Genomic DNA, 26,854 nt, shown 5'->3' on the forward strand with positions numbered 1-26,854 from the left:
TCCTCTCCCCCCACCCCGCCCCCCAAATCAGGGCAGAAGAAATTCCAAGATCTTTATGCTAAATCCAAAGTCGCTGTCTCCCCAGGGAAGAGCACCTCATAGGCTCAGCAATGTGTGTAGTACGTGTCTCACCGACCACGGAGCTGCACAGCCACAGCCTCTCCCGAGAACTGGGAAATTAAGAAACGAAGAACCTTCTCAGAGTGTTAAAGCAGCAGATCAACATGTAACAGACGAGCAGGAAAACAGGCTACATCCCCTGAGGGGACTAATAGACATCCTGGCTAGTCAGAGCCCAGGGCAGCCACACTGAGTAATCCATCCAGCCCTCTACAGAGAGAGGGAGGGGGGTCGAGGAGGCAAACCCTGACAGGGCCTCGCCCTTGACCCGGGGAGGGTGCCTGGGCAAGGGGGCTGCGTGCACGCTGGTACCGACCTAAGGAGTCTCCAAACGCATAGTGAATTTTTATGAGCTTATTTGAGCCAAACTGACAACATTTGCTGGGAAACAAAATCTCAACGGATTGGAAATATGCTCTGGAGAATGGCAGCTTTACAGCTTATTTTATACGTTAGAATCAAAGGAGGGGATGTAGGGGGTTACATGGTATCCATGGGTGGTAGATGAAGGGGGCGGGAGAAAGCAAAGCAGGGATCAGATAAAAAGGCAGATGGAAACCCCATCCTTCTTTTACACCCATGGGTGTGGGGCAGTTAATGGTTAACATTGACAGCAGTGGAGATGGCATTTGGGAAACAAGAGAACAATGAGGGCTCTGTGGTCTCCGTTCAGGTGCCAGTGGTTGTGCCCGGGATGGGGGATGGGGGGGGAGGGGGTCTGGAAAAGGGGATTTTTCTGAGATTCAGAGGTCTGGTACCAATATATATATATATATTTTTTTTTTTTTATTGATTTTTTACAGAGAGGAAGGGAGAGAGATAGAGAGTTAGAAATATCGATGAGAGAGAAACATTGATCAGCTGCCTCCTGCACACCCCCTACTGGAGATGTGCCCGCAACCAAGGTACATGCCCTTGACTGGAATCGAACCTGGGACCCTTCAGTCCACAGGCTGACGCTCTATCCACCGAGCCAAACCGGCTAGGGCCAGAGGTCTGGTACCTTAGATGCACAGGGCAATCACTGCTCCCTTCCCGTAAAGACTGATCCTTGTCAAGGACGCTACGGGCCCAGGACTGGACTACCCGCCATGACCTGCTTCTAGTTGGGAATCTTTATGTTCAGACCATCCTGTGTGGTTGCTTTCCATCTCTGAGTGTGCAGGCCTCCTGAGCTCCTCAGGTTTAGTATGGGCCCCCCCTTTTTCATCCACTCTGGTCTGTGGGGACGGCAAGAGGGGCCCTGTGGTGGCACCGTGAGACTAGCCTCCCTGTAGCTGTAGGCTGCTGTGCTTACAGGCTTGGTGCACCCGTCCCAGTGACCAGCGTCTGTCCCCTTGGAACTTCATCCGCCTTTTCTTGTTGTTGACAGTGTTCACTTGATAAATATTCATGGAGCACCTGTACCTGGCGCAGGGACACAGCAGAGGAAGAAACAGGCATAGCCCCTGCCTGGTGGAGCCTTTGATCTGGGGGACACTGGTCTCACAGGCTGCATCAGCTGTGCCTGCCCCCCCTCCCCCACCTCCCCATCCAGGGGAGACACACTCAGGGGCGTTGAATCCAGAAAGTTGACAACAGACAGCGCAGGGCCCTAGGGAACACCATCAGCTAGGAAGGGCCACCGAGTGCACCAGTCCTCAGAGAAGCCTGTCCCTTTGCAGGGCTGTGGCGTCTGCAGCCGCCAAGCAGTTCGAATTCATGAAAAAATGGGTGTCTTCCTCTTTCCTGGACGGGGCAGCAATCCTGAGGGAGGGAGTGGCCCTGCCCAGCCCGCTGAGCATTCAGCTAGGACTCTCCCTCTGCGCCGTGCGGAGCTGTGAGCGGAGGGAGCACTTCCCGCTATTCCAGCCCAGCCTCAGGCCACCTGTCACTGGAGAGAGCGGCCAGGGCGAGGGTGGGTGAGGGGGAGTGTGGGGTGTGTGGGGGAGAGCAGAGAGCCCCCGCAGGCACCAGCAGACCTGTTTCCTGTCTCTGGGCCGGCTCCCCCTCCAGCCAGCGGTCTGGGCGCCCCAGACCCTCCCTCCACCCGCAAGAGCGAGAGCGTCCAGGCTGTGGCTCCCCCCGACTTCCCGAGGCAATTCTCCCTGCTGCTCGGTTCCAGCTAAAGAAACGCAACTACACGTTCCAGTCTTTCTCTCCAAGCCCCGCGGAGCACTGAGCAGCCCCTCCCAGGCTCCGATCCACCATCCCTGCCCTCCTAGTCCTTCCCTCCCTCGGTCGGCTCCACCGCGCTCACACCGGCAACCGCGAGCGCTTACACTCATGCACACACTCGCGCGCACACATGCACACGCGGGCGCACACACATGCACACGGGCTCACACTCATGCACACAAGGGCGCGGGGAACCTCCGCCCTGGGCTTCTGCAGGAGCAGGGGCACACCCAGTACCCCCGTGCGTGCAGCGGGTCGGGGCGCGAGCCGGGGGAGGAAGCGAAGACCCGCCTGCCCGCCCCTCGGGTTCTCCCTCCACCTGGCCGGTTCCGAGTCATTCAGAACTGACGGTATCCCCTGGTCACGTGGGAAGCTGGTCCCCATCCTCCACCTCCACCCTGCTGCGGTGCGTGTGGCCCTTTAAATCGGTTATTACTCAGAAGTCCGTTCATACAGGAGGCAGAAGGGGAGGAGAACAGGGGAGAGAGAGTGGAGGGGAGGGAGGGAGAAAGGGAGGAGGGAGAGAGGAGAGAGAGAGAGAGAGAGAGAGAGAGAGAGAGAGAGAGGAGCCTCCAGTCCCTGCTGGAGGAGGGAGTGACGGAGGGGCTGGCGGGGAAGGGACAGGATGGCTTGCAAGCCTCTGCCAGCAGGACCCGGCAGGGAGAGGCTCAGGCAGCCACCCAGGCTGTGGTGATGGCTGGGGCTGCAGAGCCCCCTCCGGGGCCCCGCCCGCCCCTGCCCCGCCTCTAGGGGACACCCCAGAAGTTAGCATCAGTGCCACTTGGAAGCAGCCACCGCAACAAGTAAGTTCTCTTCCTTTGCTCCTCCATTCCTCCCCCAGCAGCGCGTGGGGAGCCGGTGCCCCAAGCCACTAGCTTTGACCGGGAACCAGCCTGTGGGGGGAGCTGATGGGAACGAGGGAGGGTTTAGGGTGGGTCCAAAGTTCAGCCTTGAAGTCTGGCTGGGAGTTGGCCCTCAGAGGACTGTAAGGCTGTCCACCGCTCTGTCCATCTCTGTCCTCGAACTCAAGCAGGGGTTCCTGCCCCCACCAGGTCCCCCTCAGGGGTGTTAGAGGCCAGGGCAGGGGGCAGGTGGGCATCACCTCCCAGGAGGGGAGGTGCAGAGGGTGCAGTGGGCTGGGGTTGGGGTGAGCTCCCTTAGCCTTAGATCCTCAGCTTCATCTTGCTTTCAAGTCTGGCCAAACTGCGTGGCCTTGCTGTGTGTGCCCTGTTGTGCCCGGTCACTTCCTGCGTGCCTCCCCGTCTCTCTTTAAACATCTTTCCAATAGTGCCCCAAGGCCAGGGGTAAGGGTCCAAGTGCAGGGAGAGGGAACAGCGAGAGGGAACAGGGCAGGGCATGGCCCTTATTCCCATTTTCCCAAACCCAGGGGTCCCCTGGGCGGTGCCTCCCTTCAGACAGGCCTCTCTTCCGGGGCCTATGTAGCGCGGGCTCCGCAGACCGTATCTGAGCCTCAAAGGTCCAGGGCTCACCCCCGGCGTCAGGTCAGGGAAGGCCAGTCCGGCAACACCCGTGGGCACATCCGTGTTTGATTTGGGTCGGGCTGTGCCAAGTACGCTGCTCTCTTTTGATCCTTTGAATGGAACAGAAATGATCACCCTCGGTCTCCGGGGGAGGACTCCCCACGGCTCACGGGAGGCCGAGTAACTTTGGGATATTTGCAACTTCCAGAGAGACTCCCACCTGGGTCTCACTCTGAAACAGACCTGTTTTCACCAGGAAGCTCTGCGCCCCACGGCTCTCTGGCTCACAAAGCGCTTCCCACGTGGGAGGGGGCGGGGGAAGAAGCTCATATTTATGGCACCGTGTCCCGGGCTGGACACACGCACGTGATTTCATCTGGGCCCCGTCCTGGGGTAGAGGTCAGTTATTGCACGGGCTTGATGGATGACATGGAAGCCTGGAGAGTTCTGAGCACTCCACACCCTGTCCTCCGGCTTCAAACCCAGAGCGGATCCACGGTCCAGCACGGGCCCTGGCGTAAGGGTTAGAGAGGCGGTTAGAGTATGGTCCGGCGCTGACACATAGAGCGGGGGGCAGCTGCACGGGGACCCCAAACTCCTGCTCTGACCTGGGATGGCATCGCTGCTTAGAGGCGGAAGGCCAGGCCTGCCGTGGGCACAAGGGCGTGTACTTCTCGGCAATAATAGCAAGGAACTGTCACCTATCAGACGCTCGCTGTGTGACCTTAGGTGTGTGTGTTTGCCATGGGATTCTGTCTTCTTTTCCCAGCCACTGCTCTTCCCGCTGCTCCTCCCTCTACCTCACCCCAGCCCAACCCCCAGCATCCTGGACCCAAACTCTGAAACTAAGTTCCCAGGGTAGAGACGGATAAGCTAAGGCTGGAAAAGGACGGGCATTCTTTTACCTTGGGAGGAATCAGGGGTGTGGGGCATTACCAAGTGTTTATGACTTGTCAGCCGCTGCTCATTCATATGAGATTGATAGTAACGCATTACAGCGGCCTGAATTATTAGAAGCAGCAGGGCCGCCTTCGGAAGGGAGCGATCCCAGAGAGAGCTGTCCTGCCCACCCCACCCCGCACAGTGCCCGCCCCTCCCCAGCCCTGGTCTAGATTCACCACCTCCTGGACAGAGAGGGGCTCCCGTAGCCACAGGGGATCTTGTCCTCCCCAAAAGCAGCTGTTCAGTGCTGTATCCTCACAGTGTGTCTCATAATTAAGTAACACGTCTAAGCAGAGAAAGCCTGGCGCCATCCAGCTAGGGGAGGGGAGGCGCCGCCTTCTCTGGCGCTGAAGTGGGGTCCCAGTGGCATCCCCAGCATGGGTGCCCCTGAGCCTGTGGGCACATCCCCAGAGGCGCAGAGCTCTGTCCGCTGTGGTCCAGCAGAGGCCTTGTGGACCCTGCCACACACCCCCTCAGCCTCACTGCCCCGCAGAGTATGCAGCAGGCGTCCTCCAGGGCCTCTGCCAGCCCCGCCTGGGCTTCTGTCAGAAGGGGCTCTGGTCAGCTGGGATGCCGCTAACCCTTCAGCAGACAAGAGAACCGAGAGTCCATTCTCCATGTTTCATTTACTCTTAAAGTGACCTGCCTCACACCTGTGGGCAACGTCACCAGGGTGCACTGAGCATGCACGTATTTCAAAGCCACGTCTACGTCTATATTTTGGTTTGAAATCAGTTTGTCAGCCATTGATTTGATCACCTAAAATGTGCCAGGAATCATTCCGTTTTGAAAACCTTGGAATGTGATCTTCGAGCTGGGTTATGTCTTCCACTTAGGAGAATGTTATCAAAAGCGTGCATCTTCTGCCCTAGCCGGTTTGGCTCAGTGGTTGGAGTATTGGCCCATGGACTGAAAGGTCCCTGGTTCGATTCCTGGCCAAGGACATGTACCTCAGTTGCAGGCTTGATCCCTGGCCCTGGTTGGGGCGCGTGCGGGAGACAACACATAGATGTTTCTCTCTCTCTGTCTCTTCCCTTCCACTCTCCCTTCCACTCGCTCTAAAACTCCATGGAAAAATATCCTGGGGTGAGGATTTAAAAAAAAAAAAAAAGCTTGCATTTTCTGAGCAATACTGGTGGAATATTTAGGCGGGGGGGGGGGGGCGGGGGGGGCGGGGGGCGGACGATAGAGAGGAGGGAGGAGCCCAGGCATCCATTCCGTAGCGGGCAGGTGCCCCTTCCACAGGTCAGAGCGACAGGCAGGCCTTTGGGAGCCAGCAGTGCTTCTAAGAGGGCCCGTCGTCAGATGTCTATTGAGACAGTCAGCCATGAAGGAATTTTTCTGTTTTTCCTAAAGACGAGATAAGAACTTGAGTGCAGATGCAAAGAATTAGAGGGAGACATTTGGGAAGAAAATACCTGGATGCATTTTTCTAAGACACCCGTGCAGTGGCTTTCTCTAGAAGACCAGAGGGGACAGCTTCCCCTTCCCAGACCCTGCTGCCCAGGGACAAGGGACGGCGTGGGGGCCCTGCCCGCCCAGCACAGCTTATCTTGTTCCTCCCACCTTGACATTCTGATAAGGGAGCTATTCTCGTCCCTGGAGCCCAGCTGGCAGCGGCCCTTGCCAACAGCCGTGTTAAGTTAAATGTCAGAACCAGACCCTCAGCACATGACCCTGGGGAACCCAACCGTGTGCCAACGTGGGTTCCATTATCATTCCAGACCCGAGTGGGCCAGGGGCAAAGGCCGTGGCAGGTGGCAACAGCACCTCCTAGTCACCAAGGGTCAACCCATCTGGTGGCCAGAGGCTGGGGGGGGGGGGGGGGTGACAAGGGACATGGAGGGGGAGGGACAGGAGCGATCATGACAAGCGCCCAGTCTCTCACACTCATCCGCTGTGACCCGCTTGTCTGGGCCACTCCTCTGCATCTTGTTTTATCATCTTCCTAACAGGGCCTTTTACAGAGCAAATGTTTTTCATTTTGATGAGGCCCAAATTTATCAGTTTTTTCTTTTACGGGTCAGGTTTTCAGCCTAAGAACTCTTTGCCTGCTGTTGATCTCATAGAGTTTCTCCCATATTTTCCCCTAGAAGTTTCATCGTTGTATTCTTTACATTTAAGTCCACGATCCACTCTGAGTTAACTTTTATATAAAGTCTGAGGCATAAAGGGTCAGGGTTCACTTTCTTTGTCCATCCTCTGGTACCATGTGTTGAAAAGACTGTCTTTCTTCCACTGAATTCCCTTTGCACTTTTGTCAAAAATCAATTGAGCATATCTGTGAAGGTCTATTTCTGGGTTCTCTGTTCTGTTTCATTGATCTATATATCTGTCCCTTAGCCAATACCATAGAGTCTTTATCACTGTAGCTATAGAATGCTTTAAAATCGAGTAGACTGCTTTCATCCATTTATTCTTTTTCAAAATTGTTTTACCTATTCTAGTGCCTTTGACTTTCATATAGATTTCAGAACAATCTTATCTATAGCTACAAAAAATAGCTCATGTAAATTTTTTATTGGAATTCCATTAAATCTATATATCAATTTTGGGAGAATTAACATCTTTACTGGCTTGTGTCTTCGCATCTAGAAACACAGTTTGTTTCTCCATTTAGTCAGATACTCTTTGATTTCTTTCATCAGCACGTATGGTTTACAGCAGTTCTTTTTGATCCGCCATGACGAACTGTGTGCCATTTGCATTTCACTCATTTTCTCAGACCTTCATTTTACTTTCTGTAAAATGGGTATAATACTACTACTACCTTGAACTGGCATGGAAAAGGTCCAATAAGACAGCAAATGAGAAGTGGCTGGCTCGAAGTGTTCAATGACTTATTTCCCTTTGACTGATTCTCTTACCTATTCGTTCTTTTCTTCTTCCCAACTCTCATTCTGATGCCCACATTCACTTTCACTTCTCTTCACTGTCTTTTCATTGTTTTCTTAACCTTCTTTCATTCTCAACCCTTTATTCTAATTCTCTTCACTCTGTTCTTCTCTTATCTCACTGGCGTTTCCGGTTTCATTCATTCTCCCAGGATATTTGTCTCATTCACTGTGCATTGAGTCATTGGGGGACATTCTCTTTTCCTTGTTTTTCTCAAACTCGGAGTTTGACCGCATGGCGGGTCACCCTGGGTTCAAATCCAGATAAACAACACGAGCAGTTTACTCACCATGTCTTGTGCCTCAGTTTCTTCATCTATGAAATGAGAAAAACAGAACCTATCTCATACCTTTTCTGAAATGATGAAATGACTTAATGCATGAAAAGCATTGAAAATGCAATCTGGTATATGGTGACCCCCAGAAATTTCAGCTATCACAACTAGAATCTTACCCATGATGCCTCACGTCTCTGGTCCTTTCTCACTGGCTCACTGACCTTCTACCACCTCCCATCTTTTTTACTTGCGTATAAGCATATTCATGTTCACACCCTCTTGCTTTCTCCATCCTGTCTTCTCTGCACTACTCCCATCTCTAATTCCCTAATTGTCATTGATAAATTGGCACCAGCCCAGGAAATGTGTCCCTTGGGCTGTAGAGAGGAAACAAGTGGTTTTTCATTTTGATTTAATTGTTCATCTCCTTTATTATTTAACGCAGAATACATACTCACAGCACAGGGTTACAATGAAGAGAATGTAGCATCACTGTGCAGCTCACTTCCAAAGACATAACAGGCTTAAAAGGAAAAGTACTGGATAAACAGGTACAAACCTGGGGGGAAAATGGAAAATAAATTAGATTTCCATGCTCTTTTTAAAAATATATATATTTTATTGATTTTTTTACAGAGAGGAAGGGAGAGGGATAGAGAGTTAGAAACATCGATGAGAGAGAAACATCGATCAGCCACCTCCTGCACACTCCCCACTGGGGATGTGCCCGCAACCAAGGTACATGCCCTTGGCTGGAATTGAACTTGGGACCCTTGAGTCCGCAGGCCGACGTTCTATCCACTGAGCCAAACCGGCTAGGGCTCCATGCTCTTTTATTCATCATTTTTTACACATCTTCTACAAGGGCTTGGGAGAGTGAGTCTGCCTCATGGCCAGTAAGCCATGGCTAAGTGTTAAGTTGAGTAGGTGTAATGCCCAAGAGTGGCCCACGGCAGCCTGTCAGGGAGGGAAATGAAATATTCCACCTAAAGCAAATGTGCGCCACACAGTCGAGAGCCTTAGCCAGAAGTGCATTGGCTCAGTAATTAGCTACACATGAATATAGCTATGATTCCATGTAATAGTAATACTGGTATTTTTTCACACCTCATAACTGCTCTTCCATAGGTGCATTGGCTCAATAATTAACTACACATGAAATTAGCTTGAAAGGTACTCACATGTGATTAAGCCTTTCACTTCCACACTCCATACCTTGCATTAGGCCTAATTTTTGCCTTTTAGAAATTGCTGAATATATTGGGACTCATTTAGATATACTCCAATGCATCTTTTAAACGGCATCAAAACGATCATTTTATCTCCATCTTCTTTTCTCCAAAGATTTGAGTTCCTGAAGCAAAGGCTGGATCCATCTGCTCCCATTTCAGACAGGGTTTCTGTCTTCCTTTAAAAGCCCTGCCTCGAAACACCATTTAATCCTCCTCTCTTTTCCCTTTTTATCTTTCCAGTGAACTCTCAGTACTGTTGTTTCTTTAATGACAAAGCAAGCAGGGGCTTAGCCCACAGCACTTCTAACAGCGCACACGTTTCTCTTCAGACACCAAAGACAATGCACACGGTTATTGCTTCCTTAGAATGTGGTGGAGAATCCTCCGGGGATGCAATTTAATGAGCTCCCAATTATCTTCCCCTTCTCTGGGCTGCCTGAGGCTCTGAAGGCCCCAGGCTCACCTTCTTGGGCCCTTGGTGGCACAGACTGGCCCCCTCGACTGTCCAGTTGAAAGCCAGGACCCCCTGCTGGACCTCTTGTTAAATCTCTCAGTGTCTGCCTTACGTAAGACTGCGCACATTCAGTGTGTGTGTGTCCAGAATGTCATCATCTTGGGAGCTGGCCAGCACCTGTGTGCCCTGGACCAGCCACACTATCCAACTGAAAGATGGGACTAATCGTATAGGATTTTCATGAGCCAACCCGTGAGTTCTGAGAGGACCCACAGAGATGCAAACGACCATGATGAGTCCATGTGATAGTAACACTGGGATTATTTCATGCCTCATACCTGCTCTTACCCTGTAACAATTCAGGTAAGGGGCCAAGTGCATTATACTGGTATGTGGTAGGGTAGGCTCTTCCTGATCAAAAGGCAGCTATTTCATTGACTTTATGATTCCTGTGGACATTCCATTTCTTATAATGGATGGAGACCGGGTAGGGACCTGGTCGTGGGGGGCGGGCGGGGTTCAGGGCCAGGAGAGTCAGGGTTACATTTCAGGACCATGGTCTGGCTGTTTCATGGACTTCAATGGGCATCTAGTGGGAGGGTGGGGGAACCTGGACGCTGCAGCAGCCAGGCCCATGTTCACAAGCCATGTGACCTGGGCCAGTCCCTGCCTCCTCCGAGTCTCGGTCTCCTTGTCTGTACAGTGCGCACATGTGCTCACTGCACAGGGAAGCTGAGATGAATACGTGAATTAGCACAGGTAAGACAGCCAGGGCGGAGCCACACACACAGAAACGTCACTTCCGGCGACACTGTGCAAAGAAAACCCGTGAGCACAGCCCGCCGCAGGACATGCTCAGAACATATTCAAACCAAAAGCAAACAGAGTGCAAGTGGCATAGGCAAAGTGACGCAGATGGGACACATGATCCCTATGAGCTTGTGACCTAAGTCCTGCACCCCCATCCTCACCCTGACTTCACTGAGGACCAGGTTCAAGGGCTGCCCTTGGAGGGACAGAGGCGGCCCCAGGACGGAGGCCAGAGGAGGGGAGACCTGTGAGGGTCCAGAGAAGGTCATTCTCAGCATCAGAGCCCTGGTCCCCGGGACTTTGTCACCTGCCTTACCCAGCAGCCCCTTGCAGAGGCCTCAGCAGCTCAGCATGAGGACATGGTGAGCAGGGACATCCTGGAGAAGTGTCCCATCTGACAGTCTGTTCATCCACGTTGTCCCTGCTCCAGGTCCCACCGAAAGCCCCTCGCCCTGCTCCTAGCCCACCCCCCTCACACAGCCAGGAGACCCTCCTGCCATCCAGGGAGGGGCTGCCCAAGTCACCAGGGCCAGGGCAGACCTCCACTGAACCCCCTTTCCCGGGCGCTCGGCTTGGAGCAGAGCTGACAGGAGAGTACATTCCCGAGCTCTCGTGAGCCCCCTGACGGCCAGGAGCATCCTGGGCATAAAACCAGCCCACGTGGTCTCCCTCCACCCCTCACACAGCCCCACAGCCCTGTCTCCCCAGGATGCCCTCGTCGCTGGCACTCTGCATCCATTACATCTGAACCAGAAATGGCCCTGGAGGTGGTCTGGCCCCCCCCCCCCCTCCTGTAGAGAGGGGCCCCCTCCACCTTCTCTGAGGTATTTATAGCCAGCAATCTCTTGGCACTGATACCACCTCCACCAGCAGTGGCCTGGAGGCCCGATTGGTTACCCCAGACTGCCCTCAGCAGCGAGTCTGCACGGGGTGCAGCTGGAGACAATAAGGCAGCCAGGCAGCCAATGTTCTGGGGTCATGGCAGCCACCTGCACGATGGAGGGACGAAGGGAGAGGGGACAAGGCTGTGGACGCAGAGACAGGCTGGTTAGGACCTGGGAACCAGGATGGTGGGGATTAGAGAGCAGCCCATGGCCCCCTCTCTGCTATGGTGTGTGAGTCCCCGATTGGCCTCCTGGCTTCCTTTGTACTGAGAACTCTGACGGGCTGTTTGTGGCAGACTCATTAGTGCAAACAGGAAAGCTGGGGGAGAATGTATCGACGTCGCCACGACTCTTAACACCACGCTTGGCCAGACTCAAAGTACAGCCCGGCGTGTGCCTGTGAGGAAAGGCCCCTCCCAGAGTGTAAATTGGCAGCTGACAGACTGAATCTGACTCACGGATATATTTTCTTGGGCTAGCTCGCTGTTTCAAAAACTGATGAGTTCGTTGTCAACATTTTTTTTTTCAAAAAGGAATTTCATGTTTAAAAGTCATTTCTAGCTTTTCTGGAAAAAGAAAGCGGGAGATCTTGCAGCACCAGCTCCACATCCTTGCATGGCTAGAGCTTCCGTATCTAGACTTCATGTGTGTTCAGCTCACCTCAGTCCCCACCACTCCCTACTGTGTGCCCCAAACCCAGAGCAAGTTTTGGGTGCATTTACCATGTGTTCATATAATTGCTTTTCCTAAAATAAAGAGAATTATACCTTTTAAAATCTTTTTCTCTATCAAGACCTCACATTTGAATAAAAGTAGGAAAAGTGTCTCATTCAATCAGCAAACACCTGCGCTGTCTATATTGCAAGAAGAAGCGGCTCGGGTCACTGGCCTCCCTCCTCGGCCTCTGTAGGCGGCAGAGCTCGGTACCAACCTCGTGGGTCTGGTGACTACACTGCACACCCCACTCAGCTAAAACATTCACGAGTGACGATGTTCACCCCACTCTCTATGGAGGCAAACACACCTTAGATTAGCGGTTCTCAACCTGTGGGTCGCGACCCCTTTGGCGGTCGAACGATCCTTTCACAGGGGTCGCCTAAGACCATCCTGCATATCAGATATTTACATGATGAGTCATAACAGTAGCAACATTACAGTTATGAAGTAGCAACGAAAATAATTTTATGGTTGGGTCACAACATGAGGAACTGTATTTAAAGGGCCAGAAGGTTGAGAACCACTGCCTTAGATGGAGTCAAATCCAGCCATGAGTTGTTAGGAATGAAATTGGTGGCTGTCAGTTAGTGGTCTCTTCCTTGTAAGGGGCCATATTGTCAAACAGAGACACTCCTGGGAGTTAATGGGACTCTCTGATTATTCCAGGACAATAGATGTTCGCGGGACACCTGGACACCCTGTCTCCTTGGAGCAATTAGGGACCTGGGAGCGCAAATATTGCTGGAGTTAGAAAAATCCAGGAGCAGTTGTAAGCACTAAGAGGTGGCTGTTAGCTCTGGCTGAAAGCAGGAGGTGAGGGAGGATTCAGCCCCAGCAAGAGGAAGGGGTGGTCCCAGCAGGAGCAAGGGGGTGGCCCCAGCAGGGAGAAGGTGGTGACCCCAGCCCTGCTGCGCAGCCTGGCCACGAGGCACAGAGCAGTGAATCATAGACTGGTTTCCTGGCTCAGATCAGCACGTGTCACCCGGCTGCCTCCTGGCCACGTGTGTCAGGGCCTGAGCCCAGAGGCTCGGAACCATTGACAAGCCGGTCAAACCCCAAGGGTGGACGAGGAGCCACCTCAGAGGCAGCGGTGCTACCATGGGAGGCTGTGGAGTCAGGTCCTGCCGCTTAATAAGGGAGTGGCCTTAGGCAAGTCACTAAGTCACTGCCTTTGTGGTCTGTAAAGGAGGCCACCAGTCTGGACTTCCTCCATGTAAGTGTTAAAGGAGACAGTGCATGGACAACACCCAGCGGGGAAGACACACTGGGTGCCCCGTAAATGAGCCTCTGGGGTGATGCTGTCTGCTCCCAGGTTCTCAGGGCAGGAAGGCTCCTCTCAGCCTCCTACACCAGGCTTCCAGGCTCCTCCCCACCAGGATCCCAGGCTCCTCCTGCTCACCCTGCCCACACAGGCTCCTCCGGCCCACCCTGGGCATGCAGAGCTTAGAGCTGCTCCTGGGTCTCTGTCACTCTGTGTTGCACTGATTGTTGCCTGTGTGTTACCAGCCATAACATGAGCTCCTCGAAGGCAGAAAATAGAGCCATAGTCCTTGGCCCAGGCTGCCTGATGGCCTGGGGTCAGGTTCTCTGGCCTGGGTCACAGGCCTCAGTGAGGGCCCAGCTGCCAGCTGATTAGGACAAGCCTGGACTGAGGACCAGCGGCATCCACATCACCAGAAGTTCCTTGAAAAACTGCAAGTTCAGGAGTTGACCTAAGAAATGTCCAAACCTGTAGAGTTTTTACGAGTTCATTTGAGCCAGATTGATGACAATTGCCAGGAAGCAAAATCTCAGTGGATTGAAAAAATGCTCCAGAGAATGACAGTTTTACAGCTTATTTTATACGTTAGAATAAAAGGAGGGGATGTAGGGGGTTACATGGTATCCATGGTGGTAGATGAAGGGGCGGGAGAAAGCAAAGCAGGGAATCAGCTGGGATCAGATAAAAAGGCAAATGGAGAGCCCATCCTTCTTTTACACCCGGGGTGAGGGGCAGTTAATGGTTAACATTGACCGCAGGTAGAGATGGCATTCGGGGAACGAGAGAACAGTGAGGGCTCTGTGGTCTCTGCTCAGGTGCCAGTGGTTGTGCCCTGGGAGGTCTGGAAAAGGGGATTTCTCTGAGATTCAGAGGTCTGATCCCTTAGCTGCCCAGGACAACAGAAAGGCTCCCTTCAGGCAAAGAATGATCCTTGTCCAGGAAGCTATAGGCCAAGGACGTGACTGCCTGCCCGGACACGCTTTTGCTTAGGAATTTTTACATTCTGACCTTCCTGTGTGTTCTCTGAGTTGGTGAGGCCACCGTGCAGGCGCCCTGAGGTTTAGGTTTTCCGTCCACACTGGGAACCCCCGAACTACTGAATCAGAGTCTGCATTTAACAAGATGCTGTGATGGAAAGTGAGGGGAGGCTGGTGCAGCGCTGCCCCACTCCTGCCGCCCCCAGCACCCGGCACAGCGTCCACCCAGCACCCAGCACCCACCCAGCACAGCGCCCACACAGCATTCACTGACAGCAGCTCTCCAATGGGGGTTTCACTGATTGACCGGCTGAATGAATCTGTGCCACAGTTTCCCAGGGGTTTTCACACTTTAAATCTCATTGTTGTCTGTGTCTATGGGTTATGCATATATGTTCTTTGGCTAATCCCTTCACCTTCTTTCATCCAGCCGCCCCTCCCCCACCCCCCTGGATAGCTGTTGGTCTGTTCCATGTATCCACGCCTCTGTTTCTATGTCCTTCATCAGTTGGTTTTGTGATCACACCTTTAAGGCTCCCTGCTCACCTGGAGGGCCTCTGAGGGCATTGGGGCAGCCTACTCACCAACCTGTTTGGAGGATTTTCATGTCTTAACAACCAGTACAGCCACGGAGATTCCTATAGAACCGCATACAAATAGCTCAGTGTGAGATCTGAATATATCCACTCTTCCTCCAACCTCACCCCGTATCCCACATCTCAGGGGATGCAGACTTGGACCCAGTGTAGGAGAGAACGGGGATGTGGGCACTTCCCATCTCCACGATAGGGAAACTGAGTCTGAGACAAGCCTCCCAGCCCAGTGTCCTGTTCAGGAAACCCTGCTGACACCCAAGGGCAGCTCCTGTCAAACTCCTGACTTTCTAGACCAGTGATGGCGAAGCTATGACACGTGTGTCAGAGGTGACACGCGAACTCATTTTTTTGGTTGATTTTTCTTTGTTAAATGGCATTTAAATATATAAAATAAATACCAAAAATATGTCTTTGTTTTACTATGGTTGCAACTATCAAAAAATGTCTATATGTGACAAGGCACCAGAGTTAAGTTAGGGTTTTTCAAAATGCTGACACGCCGAGCTCAAAAGGTTCGCCATCACTGTTCTAGAGCGTCCTCGACAGAGTTTCCTTCACTGGGGAGGGAGAGGTTGGCATTCTTCACACTGACGGCCATTGCAATGGACGTGACATTCGTTAATGTATCTCTTAAAACACAACTTCCTTTGATGTTGCCTCTTTCGATTCCCTTGTATTTTTATATCAAAGACATTAAACCACTTTGTTGGACATTTTCCCCCAGAGCTTTAATCATGTCTCTACACGGCTTCCCGCTCGGGGACACGGAAAGGACTGAAGATGAAGAGCAGAGCGGGGCTTGATGAGGTTTAACAGGATTTGCTCAAATGGGTGCCTCTCCCTGGTCCCTCAGAGCATGGGTGTGGTACCCAGCCAGGCCAGTCACAGCCTCTCTCCCTGCTCCTCCCTCCACAGGCAGTGCCCACAGACCCCTGGGTTCAAAGGGGCAGGGCTAGAATATCAACTCCACAGGCCTGCTTCTGGGTTTATCTTAGTCAGTGCTTTATCTCCAGCTCTTAGCACAGGAGATGGACTGTAGTAGTGGCTCAGCTAATGCTTGCTGAACAGATGCATAAATTAATACAATGGCTCCTGAACATCTCATAATGCAACGTGATATGCCAGTTATATCTCAATAAAAAGAATCTCACTGCCCTTGAATAGTCTTTTGACTTGATGGGCCACAGCCCTGGAGGCTAAGGTTTCTAAAATGGGTATTGCACTTGCTCTTTCTTTGAAGAAATCTGGGTAGTAGAGGCTCCAATCCTTTCAGCTCCAAGCTTGCCCTGCAAATCGGGGTAGCAGGTGGGGTGCTTTCCATTCTCCGATGCTTAGGCCTCTTTCTTCCTCTTTAAAATGGGGTTAATGGAATATTGTATTACGTGTCAATTCAAGGAGAATTGATGCATATGCATTTACATTTATATTTACATTTAGGTTCATATTCAGGCATTCTCTCCCCGGATCCCCATAATGGCCCCCAGGGCTGGACGGGCAGAAAATAGTATTCACATTCTTTGTTTTCTTTAATATTTTATTGATTTTTTTTACAGAGAGGAAGGGAGAGGGATAGAGAGTTAGAAACATCGATGAGAGAGAAACATCGACCAGCTGCCTCCTGCACACCTCCTACTGGGGATGTGCCCACAACCAAGGTTACATGTCCTTGACCGGAATCGAACCTGGGACCTTTCAGTCCACAGGTTGATGCTCTATCCACTGAGCCAAATCGGTTAGGGCAGTATTTGCGTTTTATAGCAGTAAACTGAGGCCAAGGCAGGTAGGGACCGTGTCTTTGGATCCCAGAGCAAGTCTGACATCATCAGGAAATGGGACCGACTACCACAGCTTCTGGGTGTTTCTTTCAAGAGCAGCTGAGCAAGACTCGGATCTCACCTGGGCTGAGCGAGGAGCCGATCTCACCTGGGCTGAGCGAGGAGCCGCTTCCGCAGACAATCCCAGCCCCTGGGAGAACGCGCCCCAGGACCCGACTGGAGGAAGCCCCCTTTCCCATCTGCTGGACGCCAGCGGCTTCCCATCTGGGCCGAGTGCCCTAGAAAACCTTTCTCTGCTTCCAGGACAGCACAAGGCCTCCTCCTCCTCTGAGAATATATGACGGTGTAGAGGAAACAGTGCAGAAAATCAGCTGAAAGCTGTTTTCCCCAAAGAGCTGAGGGCAGGAGAACAGAGCGTGCTTTCCCAGGTGCCCCGGCCACGGACTCCTCTGGGGGGCACTGTGCCTGCCTGCCCAGCTTCAGGGTTTGGGGAGCCCCAGCAGCGCTCCCCTCAGGCCTCATCTGGGTCCAGCCGCTGAGGCCCCAGGGGTGCACGGGGCCTTGGGATTCCTGGCAGGTCTCACTGTTTCTGGACATCTCCCATCGGGTTTTCCGTAAAGGTCTCCTGCCTGGGGGCAGAGCAAACTCATGCTGGGATCCTGCAAACGGCACCAAGCAGACCTCTCATTTGCCTTGGTGACTGTCGCGTCCAGGAGCGGGAGCAGGTGGCCCTGTGCAGAGTGGGCAACAGATGTCCGACACAAACAGCCCTTCCTGTGCCCCTCAGTGAGATATCTGGAAGCTGCTGCCATCACCCGTCAGCAGAGGAAAGGGTCTGCCAGCGTCACCCGAGGCAGCTGGCTCTGTGGTTAGGAGACATTCATCCGGGTTGTTCTATTGGGGATGCAGTTTCTGGGGAAGGCGAGACCCCGGGGGGAAAAAAAACTTGGTTATAAAGAGGAAGAAGGACTGGATGATAGCAGTCCTGGTCTTGGAGGTGGCTTCTTCCAGGATCAGAAGGTCATAGAACTTTCTGGAGGGAGCAGCTCATCAGTCTACGCAGGAGCCATAGAACATCCACTCTGCGGGCCACGTACGGTGGGTGCTGGCGAGCGGAAACTGCGACCCAAACCTCACTCAGCCACTCTCTGCCTGAACTTCACTTTCTCATCGGAAGGTTGGAGAGAGAATCCCTGCTCTGGTCTGATAGCTTTGTTGTGAGGATCAGAGATAATCTTCTAGCATCTGAAACGGGTGTGAGGAGAACATCAGGAAATCAGACCCGGTACCACAGCTTCTGGGTGTTTCTTTCAAGCGCAGCTCACACTCCAAAAACGTTTTACACCCTTTTAAAAAATTTATTTTTGAGATACAACTGACATAGAAAATGGCATTAGTTTTAGGTGAACAATATAATGATTTGATATGTGTATGCAATGCAAAATCATCACCACGGGAAGTCTAGGTACCGTCCTTAGCACTTCAGCACACAGTTACAGTATTTTCTCTTACGTGAGAACATCTAAGAGCTACTCTCTCAGCAACTTTCAAGTAGACGATGCAGCGTTGTTACCTATAGTCACCATGCTGGACACTGCACCCTCCAGACCTACCTTATAACTTAAGTCTGTGCCTTTTGAACCCTTCACCCATTTCTTTAAATATATTTATACACATATGTATACATGTATACATATATATGTATATATACATATACACATATACACATATACATATATATATATATATATATATATACATTGGTTTTGAGAGAGCGGGGAAGGGAGGGGTAGAGAGATAGAAACATCAATGAAAGAGAGGAAGAGATTGATTAGCTGCCTCCCGCAAGGCCCCCACTGGGGATTGAGCCCACAACCCAGGCATGTGCCCTGACCAGGCTTCTGCTCTGACCAGGAATCGAACCAGCAACCTCTTAGTTTTTGGTTGGCACTCACTGAGCCACTCCAGCCACCAGCCGGGTGAACCCTTCACCCATTTCACTCCCTCCCTCCCCCTCCCTCCTGCCTCTGGCAACCACCGAGCTTACATTCTAATGGAGGGAAAGAGACTATTAGAAATGAACATGATGGGTAAGCAAACAATACAGTATTTATGACAGAGAGTACGGGATCCTACTCCGATGGGTTGTTGTGGATACAAATGACAGTCCATGTATAATATGTGAACTCTAGGAAGAATTTAGTAAGTTGTTGCAATTGTAATTTTTTAAATCACTCCCAGATTTCTTTAACTCCCTTAACCACATCGTGTCTACTTTGCACCTAGGAACTGTTCACTGATTCCTTCAACAAACACCTATTGACCCTCTATTATACCTCAACGACCCTGTACTAGTCACCAGGGATACAAGTCAATCATTAAGAAAACATGTCCCCTTCCCTTGAGAATCCCACAGTCTGGTCGACTGTACATAGAAGAGAGGCCTTGGTGAGCTCAAAGGCGAGAGTGACCTTGAAGTGCTGTGTCTCTAAGAATCAGAATAGTCCACTTCATGATGATGTCTTTATTTTTAACTCAGGTGTCCCAGCGATGGCTGGGGATTCCAGGAATGCCATGAACCAGAACATGGAGATTGGAGTCACTCCCAGAGACCCCAGGAAGATCCCCAAACAGGCTCGCGATTACGTGCCCATCGCCACGGACCACACCCGCCTACTGGCCGAGGGCAAGAAGCCACGCCAGCGCTACATGGAAAAGACCGGCAAGTGCAACGTGCACCATGGCAACGTCCAGGAGACCTACCGGTACCTGAGCGACCTCTTCACCACGCTGGTGGACCTCAAGTGGCGCTTCAACCTGCTGGTCTTCACCATGGTCTACACCATCACCTGGCTCTTCTTCGGCTTCCTGTGGTGGCTCATCGCCTACATCCGGGGCGACCTGGACCATGTCGGGGACAAAGAGTGGATTCCCTGCGTCGAAAACCTCAGTGGCTTCGTGTCGGCCTTCCTGTTCTCCATCGAGACGGAAACCACCATCGGGTACGGCTTTCGGGTGATCACGGAGAAGTGTCCGGAGGGCATCATCCTCCTGATGGTGCAGGCCATCCTGGGCTCCATCGTCAACGCCTTCATGGTGGGCTGCATGTTCGTCAAGATCAGCCAGCCCAAGAAGAGAGCCGAGACGCTCATGTTCTCCAACCACGCGGTCATCTCCATGCGGGATGAGAAGCTCTGCCTCATGTTCCGCGTGGGGGACCTCAGGAACTCCCACATCGTGGAGGCCTCCATCCGGGCCAAGCTCATCAAGTCCCGGCAGACCAAAGAGGGGGAGTTCATCCCCCTGAACCAGACCGACATCAACGTGGGCTTCGACACCGGGGACGACCGCCTCTTCCTTGTGTCGCCGCTCATCATCTCCCACGAGATCAATGAGAAGAGCCCTTTCTGGGAGATGTCCCGGGCCCAGCTGGGTCAAGAGGAGTTTGAAATCGTGGTCATTCTGGAAGGGATGGTGGAGGCCACAGGTAAGACACTTCGTCTTCCTTAGCCGTCCCATGCCCAGGAGTTTAAGCCACTGGGATTGCAGAGGGTGGAGGTTCCTGCCTGAGAATCCTGAGCTGGCAGAGTCTGCCAGCCGCTCCCTAAAGTGTGACCTTGTTGCTCAAGGTCAAGTAATAGCAACAGCTGGGGTTCATCGAACCCTCCCAACGTCCAGGCCCGGCTCTGAACTTCCAACACATGAGGTCTCATTTAATGCCCTCCCAGAGTCCTAGGAGACAGTGTTCCGTGGGTCCCAGGTTAGGACACAGGCACGGGCAGGTGAGTTATTATTTGTGCAGGAGAGGTGCTACCAAGTTGTAGGGTCAAGATTCACACCCCGAGGCAGGGACCCCAACATTGTCACGAGTTTCCAACAGGCTAATCCGCCTGCCTCCTCCCAGCCTGGCCCAGGTGTCTACCCGAGAGGAGCGGTGTGATCAAATGACTTTGGGGAACACAGGGTTAAAAAGGGGGACCTGATTCTTAACAATGGGACTTGATGGTGTCTTTCCATGCTGTGAATTGCTTGGTGAAGAGAGGAAAGTGAGCTGCATTTCCCAGACTCAGGGATTCCCCAAGTCTCAGAATCTTTTTTTTCTCTCTTTAATATATTTTTATTGGTTTCAGAGAGGAAAGGAGAGGGAGAGAGAGATATAGAAACATCAATGATGAGAGAGAATCATGGATCAGTCGCCTCCTGCATGCCCCACACTGGGGATCCAGCCCGAAACCCGGACATGTGCCCTGACCGGGAATAGAACTGTGACCTCCTGGTTCATAGGTCAACACTGAGCCACTGAGCTATGCAGGCCTGGCTCAGAGTCCTGTTTTTGAAGAGACACCTAGGTCCCAGACCTGTGGGAGGGGGGCTCTTCTAGCTCCTCCCCCTGCTCCCAGCAGCCTGCCCCCAGCTTTCGGCTCAGTGAACACTGGGTGTGCAGAGAACTCTCCACATCCATGTATGCCCAAGCTGTGCCCTCTCCACAGACAGCCTGGCACTGCCCTGCTTAGCTGTTGACTCTGATAGGCAGCTGGCAGCCACCGAGTGTCCTCATTCCTCAGCCACACGGAGCTCTGTGTGGGGGTCTGGGGAGTCCTGGTTGGAGGAGTCCAAGCCCCACACCCACCGTGGCCGGCCCCCCTGGATGAGGGGCCTTCTGGCAAAACCTGCACCTGCTCCTTAGTCACCTCCCCTCACTCCTCTTACTACTTTCTCCTTTTTTCACTCAGTAGACGGAGCACTTGTAGAAAACTCACTTGTAGAAATATTTTTCTCATTTTTGCAACAACACCGCAGGGCTGGCTTCCATCTGCAGGGGGCAGCTTCCAGCAGACGAGGTGGTCACACTCCGGCCTTCACTTACAGATCTAACGCCTGGTCCACCACACCACGCTGCCCCAAATGCTAGGGCCCTGTCACACCGGCGGCCAAACAAGCCGTCCGCACCTTCCAGAAAGCTGGCTGCTGGGTGGGTGAGCCAGGCGGGGGGCAGCCACAGAGCCCCCCTGCGGAGCCAGTGGAACGTGGCTGGGGATGCTAATGGGTCCCAGGGGCCGGTGCAGCCAGGCCGCTTGGCCACCTGCTGGGCCGAGCCGGGCCAGGCAGCATGTGGCAGCAGCTGCGGGAGCCCCTGGGACTGAGGGCAGTCAGGGTGCCAGAAGCCTCCTCCAGCCGGGCTGGGGCTCACAGGTTGTGCTGCCCTTGGTGCGGGGCTCAGGGTCAGAACACAGGCTGAGTTTTTGCAGGAGGAGCTCAACTTCAAGGCCAGGAATGAGGGGTCAGATCAGACCCATGGGGACAAATGGGAAGGCAGGCATTGCCCTGGCCACCCCCTGGCCACCCTCGCTGCCACCTGAAGCAGAGGGAGCGGGTTTGGAGCCTGCACAGCTGACTGTGGTCATCTGGCCTCCTTCAAAGTCAGTGGCCTGCAGTTGACTCGACCTTTCTGGGGACCTTCTCCCCTGCCATGACCTGGGTTCCCCTTGCTGCTGTCTTTGGGGCTGCCGGGAGGCCAGGGAGATGAAGGAAAAAGACCACCCATATCTGCCCCAATCACGACTTTAATGGCTTGATGGCCACACGTATGGAGCCCGGTGTGGGCAGTGATTCAGGCCCGGGTTTGCCCAGCACAACTCTGCTATCACCTGCCTCTGGGAGCTGTCAGTCAATGAGGATTCCAATCTCACAAGGTCATTGGGGGATTGAACGATTAAATGAAAAAACATCTACAGCATCGTGCCTGGCACCGGGGGTGCGGGCTGGGGAGGGAGGCTCCTGCCATTTCCAAATGCATTGGGAGAGGACCACAAGGGGCACAGGTGGGATCTCTAGCTGCAGGGTCACCCCCTGTCCACCCAGGATGGGGACAGAAGACCAGGCAGAGCCGCAGAGGCTGGACCCACAGGCGCTGCGGAGGCCCTGCCCGCTGTCTTTCCTGAGGCCCAGAATCTGCGACAGCTGACCTGACAGCTGGTAGGCCGCTTGGTACCCAGCGTGGGCCCCACAGCTCTGCTGACCATGAGGGTTGGACAATGAGGGGCAACGACTAAATGGCAAGGCCTGACCCAGGCAGCCCCCTCCCCCACCCCCAGGGCAGAGAGCAGTCCAGACGCCGGAGCCCGCAGTGGGCAGCGTGCACTGGGGTGGCCCAGCATGGAGCACGGACTGCTGGGAAGCAGCCTCTGACCTGCGCCGGTTTGTTGAGACCCCCTCCCACCAAAGGCCAAGCTGCGGGCCTCTCCTCCAGTTCGCGGAGAGCGCTGGCTCGTCCCTTCCGTGGGCAGAAGATTCCGTATCAGAGTGGGGCCTTCTTCCTGCCCTGAGCACAGAGGCTTCCTGGCCCATAAAACACAGTTCCCCTCCCTCTCCCCCTCTCCTGAGAGCAAGTGACACCCCAAAATAACACGGGCTTGCCGGGCCGAGTGCACAGGGAACAGAGGCATTAGAGCATGCTCCCATCAAGGAGCCAGCTGTGTGTGTGTGTGTGTGTGTGTGTGTGTGTGAGAGAGAGAGAGAGAGAGAGAGAGAGAGAAGGGAAGAGAGAGGAGTTTTCTCCCCATATGTGTCTACTCAAAACAATCCCCATGTGTCCTAAATGCCGGTCTGCTTCTCCGAGTGCACTCCCTCTGAATCACTCTGGATATGTCTTTGTTCAAGCTCTTTCCCCGCCTCTTTTCTTCTCAGTCTTCTAGACCTCAATGCTGTTTTCAGGAACCATGTCCATAGCTCCGGCTATTCCAGAATTACCCACTCCAGTCTCCAGGAACCCCTGCCAGAATCTTACATTTAATTTGTTGCTTTCTGTCTCACACCTTGAGCTCCTTCAGGTGTGCACAAAGTAGCATATTTAGCTTAGCACAATGTAGATGTTCAGCAAATGCTCGATGAATGATCAAGTGGTGGTGGGTGGATGGATGGGTGATGGATGGATAGATAATGATGGGTGATTGGGTGAATAGATGGATGGATAGTTAGGTGGTTGGATGGATGGATAGATAATGATGGGTGATTGGGTGAATAGATGGATGGGTAATTAGATGGTTGGATGGGTGGATGGATGATGGATGGATAGATGAATGATGGGTGAATGAATGAATAGATGGATGATAACTGCATGGTTGGCTGCATGCATGGCTGTGGCCAGTCCTAATACATGTACCCTCTGTTCTGCAGGCATGACTTGCCAAGCACGGAGCTCCTACATGGATACAGAGGTGCTCTGGGGCCACCGGTTCACGCCAGTCCTCACCTTGGAAAAGGGCTTCTATGAGGTGGACTACAACACCTTCCATGACACCTATGAGACCAACACGCCCAGCTGCTGTGCCAAGGAGCTGGCGGAAATGAAGCAGGAAGGCCGGCTCTTCCCGTGCCTCCCCAGCACCCCCCTGCCGGGAAGCTGTGCGAAAGCAGAGCTGGATGCTGAGGCTGAGCAGGATGGAGAGGACCAGCTGGAGGGGCTGAATGGGTCCCGGGAGACCAGGGGCTTGGTGTAAGGGCTGCCCTCTCCCCGCAGCCTCCCTCACTGGCTTCTACGAGCTCAGATGCTGCAGCGCCAGGGCTGGGGTGGGGTGGACTCGCTGAGTGCCATGTGTGGGGGACTCTGTGGGGAGGAGTAGTATCTCCAGCCTCAGACCCTCCCAGCTCAGGGCCTCTCCAGACAGGTGGCCTGCTGCCTGGGCCCCCGAGGCAAAGCTGCCTCTTCTCTCCCAGCCTCTGTGGGCGCTGGCTAAGGACCAGGCAAGGGCAGGATTCCCCACGATGAACGTTTCAGCGTGGCCTCTGCCCTCACACACCTCTGTGAGCTGGCCCGAGTCACCTCCCTCCTCGGGTATCACAGACCCACCGGCAGCCCCCCGCTAGGGTGGACACCTAGAAAGGGCAGTCACCCCCATCCCCTCATTCCTACCAGCCCAAGGCTCGTCGTGGATTCAGAGAGGAGAGGTTCTGCCCTCTTAGAGGCTCAAACACCCATCCTAGATGGAGGTTGCAGACAATGGGTGGTCCAAGTCATGCAGGGACGGCCTTTTGGATCTGAGACCAGTAACCACTATTGCGAGCTGCAGAGAACAGGGCCTTGATGGTGTCTAGTGATCCGTGAAGAGTGTGTTTCCTCTGCTGATCTGTTCGTGTCCAAGGCTGCCTGCTGGATCGGTCACCTCCTCAGCGTGACTCTCAGAGGGTGGCCTGGGCCACAGAGCTCCTCTGAGCACCTGGACAGTGGCTTGGCTTCCTCGAGGCCACCCCCAATCACACTGTGGCCTGCCCCTCCCATCAAAGGGAGAACCCAGACGCCCAAGAATCTCAAAGTACTTCTGCCCTTCGCTTTGGTTTTCTTTCACCTCTCAGAGCCTGTGGCAGCTCCAGGGAGAAAGGAAGCCGGGTTTCAGAGAGCCAGATGAGCCCGTCGGGGTCCAACAGGGGTTGGGGAGAGGGGGGAGAGGGGAGAGGGAAGGACAGCAGAGAGAAAAGCAAGCAAGCAGCATTTTTAAGTAAAAGCATCAGCACCCATCGTTGACTGAGGTGTCTGACTTCAGGGCTCAGCACATCTTTGTTAACCAGCGAATTAGGGGGTAGGAGGCAAAAATGAGAGGTGACTGCAGGGGCAGCTGCACCTTCAAGCCCCGGAGGGACCCACTCTCAGCTGCTGATGCCAAGAAACCCCGGGCCTGCCCTCCAGGGGGCAGGGGTCGAAGAAGGCGGCGGTGGGAGCAGGGATGGCACCCAGGGAAGGAGGAGGGCTGCCTCCTCCCATCTTGCAAACATGGGGTGTGGGGCATCAGTGGGAGAAGGAGCAGGTGAACTTTAGAGAGAAAAGAGCCTTGAAACCGACAGCTTTGGAGGGTTTCTCTTCTCCGGTAGAGATGGCTCAGAAAGAGGACAGGCGGGTGGATGGACAGACCGACAGTGCAGATGGTCATGTCGATGGATGGAGCACGTCATCGTGTTGAGGCAGACAGACTTCTGATTCGCTGACCTAGACCAGGAGAGAGATTTCAAAGGGCCCCCAGCCTTAGAGTTATGGAGGCCACACCCACAGTCTCCACAGCTCTCCACTGGCCTTTGGAAATAGAAGCATAATCCAGCCCCAAACGTGAAGCGCCATCCCCGAGAGTCAGAGCGAAGCTGCCCGAGGCCGAAAGTTGAGGCCCAGCAAAGAGAACTGCGTTTGGTCCTGGGGCAGGTGAGGGCGGAGGCAGGCAGGCAGCCTGAGATGGGGACTGGTGCTCCTGGCTGCCACCCTCAGGGCAGTGGGAGCCCTGTGCTTGGGCACATAGTGGGGGTCTTCCCCAGGGGCATGGCGCTGAGCCAGGGTTCCAGGTACCCTTCTTGGGGAAGCAGGTGTTGGGATGGGCTGGAACCTGCCCTGGGGGGTGGAAGCAGGCAGCCTGCAGCCCCCGGGGGAACAGGCATGCAGTTAGGAATCGAAGCAGGAGCCCATTCCTAAGATTGGAGGCCCTGGGTGAGGGGAGCTGTGGCAGGAGCTCACCCCAGGCCCACCAGGGCCAGCGCTTACACAGCAGGACAGTTGCCCCCAGCCAGACCGCCCACCCGCCTTCATCACCCCGCCCAGTGCCTGCAGTGAGGCAGTGAAACAAGGACCGGAAACGACGGAGAAAGGAGCCTGTCGCTGGCCTGGGCCTAGTTCCCACCTGCCTCCTCAGTGTGTGACTCTCCACCTCTCCACCTGGCCAAGGAGATGCCTCCAGGTGTCCGTCTCCGCAGGGGCCTCCAGGAACCCAGACCACGGCTCTCTGCCAGGCACAGGAGCCGCAGAGGTTCCAGGAGGCCCTGGGCTTGGGCGCTGGGCATTCATCCAAGTGGGCCCGTTAGCTGCTTCCTCTCCTAGAGACACACATGCAGGCCTGCCGTTCATACCCCTGGGAGATCCTTCCTCGTGGCCAGTTGCTCCAACTGAAGCTTGACAAGTTCTCCAGATGGTTTTAGGAAGCTCTCAAGCAGACATGGACTAGGTACTAAATGTGGTCGGACGGCCAGGGCCCCAGGGATTCACTTTAAAGCAACGTGCCTGCACACCAGCCACTGGGGGTCGCGGCCCCGCATTGCATGGCTCGGGGTCCACCCATCACTTCTGCCGGCCACAGAGAGGTGGGCCAGGCTGCGAGGTGGGGCCACGGTCATTCCCACAGGCCTCAACATCTCCCAAATCCCAAGCGTTAGGTCCCTGGTCAGACCCTGAGAGCACTGGGACCCCAATATCCTTGTCCCTCCTCTCTGAGAACAAACACCCCCGTGAGGGGAAGGCCCCGGG

General features: G+C 53.9%; 1 protein-coding gene across 1 annotated transcript; it reads left to right on the top strand.

The window, feature by feature from the left end:
• Positions 1-2,844: 2,844 nt before the first annotated feature.
• On the top strand, positions 2,845-25,031 carry KCNJ5 (potassium inwardly rectifying channel subfamily J member 5). The gene is made up of 3 exons (XM_070399233.1): positions 2,845-3,080; positions 19,118-20,065; positions 23,755-25,031. Exons 2-3 carry the CDS (start codon positions 19,129-19,131, stop codon positions 24,075-24,077), a joined length of 1,260 nt encoding a protein of 419 aa, XP_070255334.1. The 5' UTR covers positions 2,845-3,080; positions 19,118-19,128; the 3' UTR covers positions 24,078-25,031.
• Positions 25,032-26,854: the final 1,823 nt, after the last annotated feature.

Source organism: Myotis yumanensis, unplaced genomic scaffold (genome assembly GCF_028538775.1).
Source record: "Myotis yumanensis isolate MYYU_CA2020_CCGP unplaced genomic scaffold, mMyoYum1.0.hap1 SCAF_19, whole genome shotgun sequence".
Lineage (NCBI taxonomy): Eukaryota > Metazoa > Chordata > Mammalia > Chiroptera > Vespertilionidae > Myotis > Myotis yumanensis.

Excerpts from the sequence above, each read along its gene's own strand:
- KCNJ5 (XM_070399233.1), top strand. The coding sequence starts at position 19,129 with ATGGCTGGGGATTCCAGGAATGCCATGAACCAGAACATGGAGATTGGA. Across the intron at positions 20,066-23,754 it reads AGGGATGGTGGAGGCCACAG|GCATGACTTGCCAAGCACGG; the intron begins GTAAGACACTTC and ends TCTGTTCTGCAG.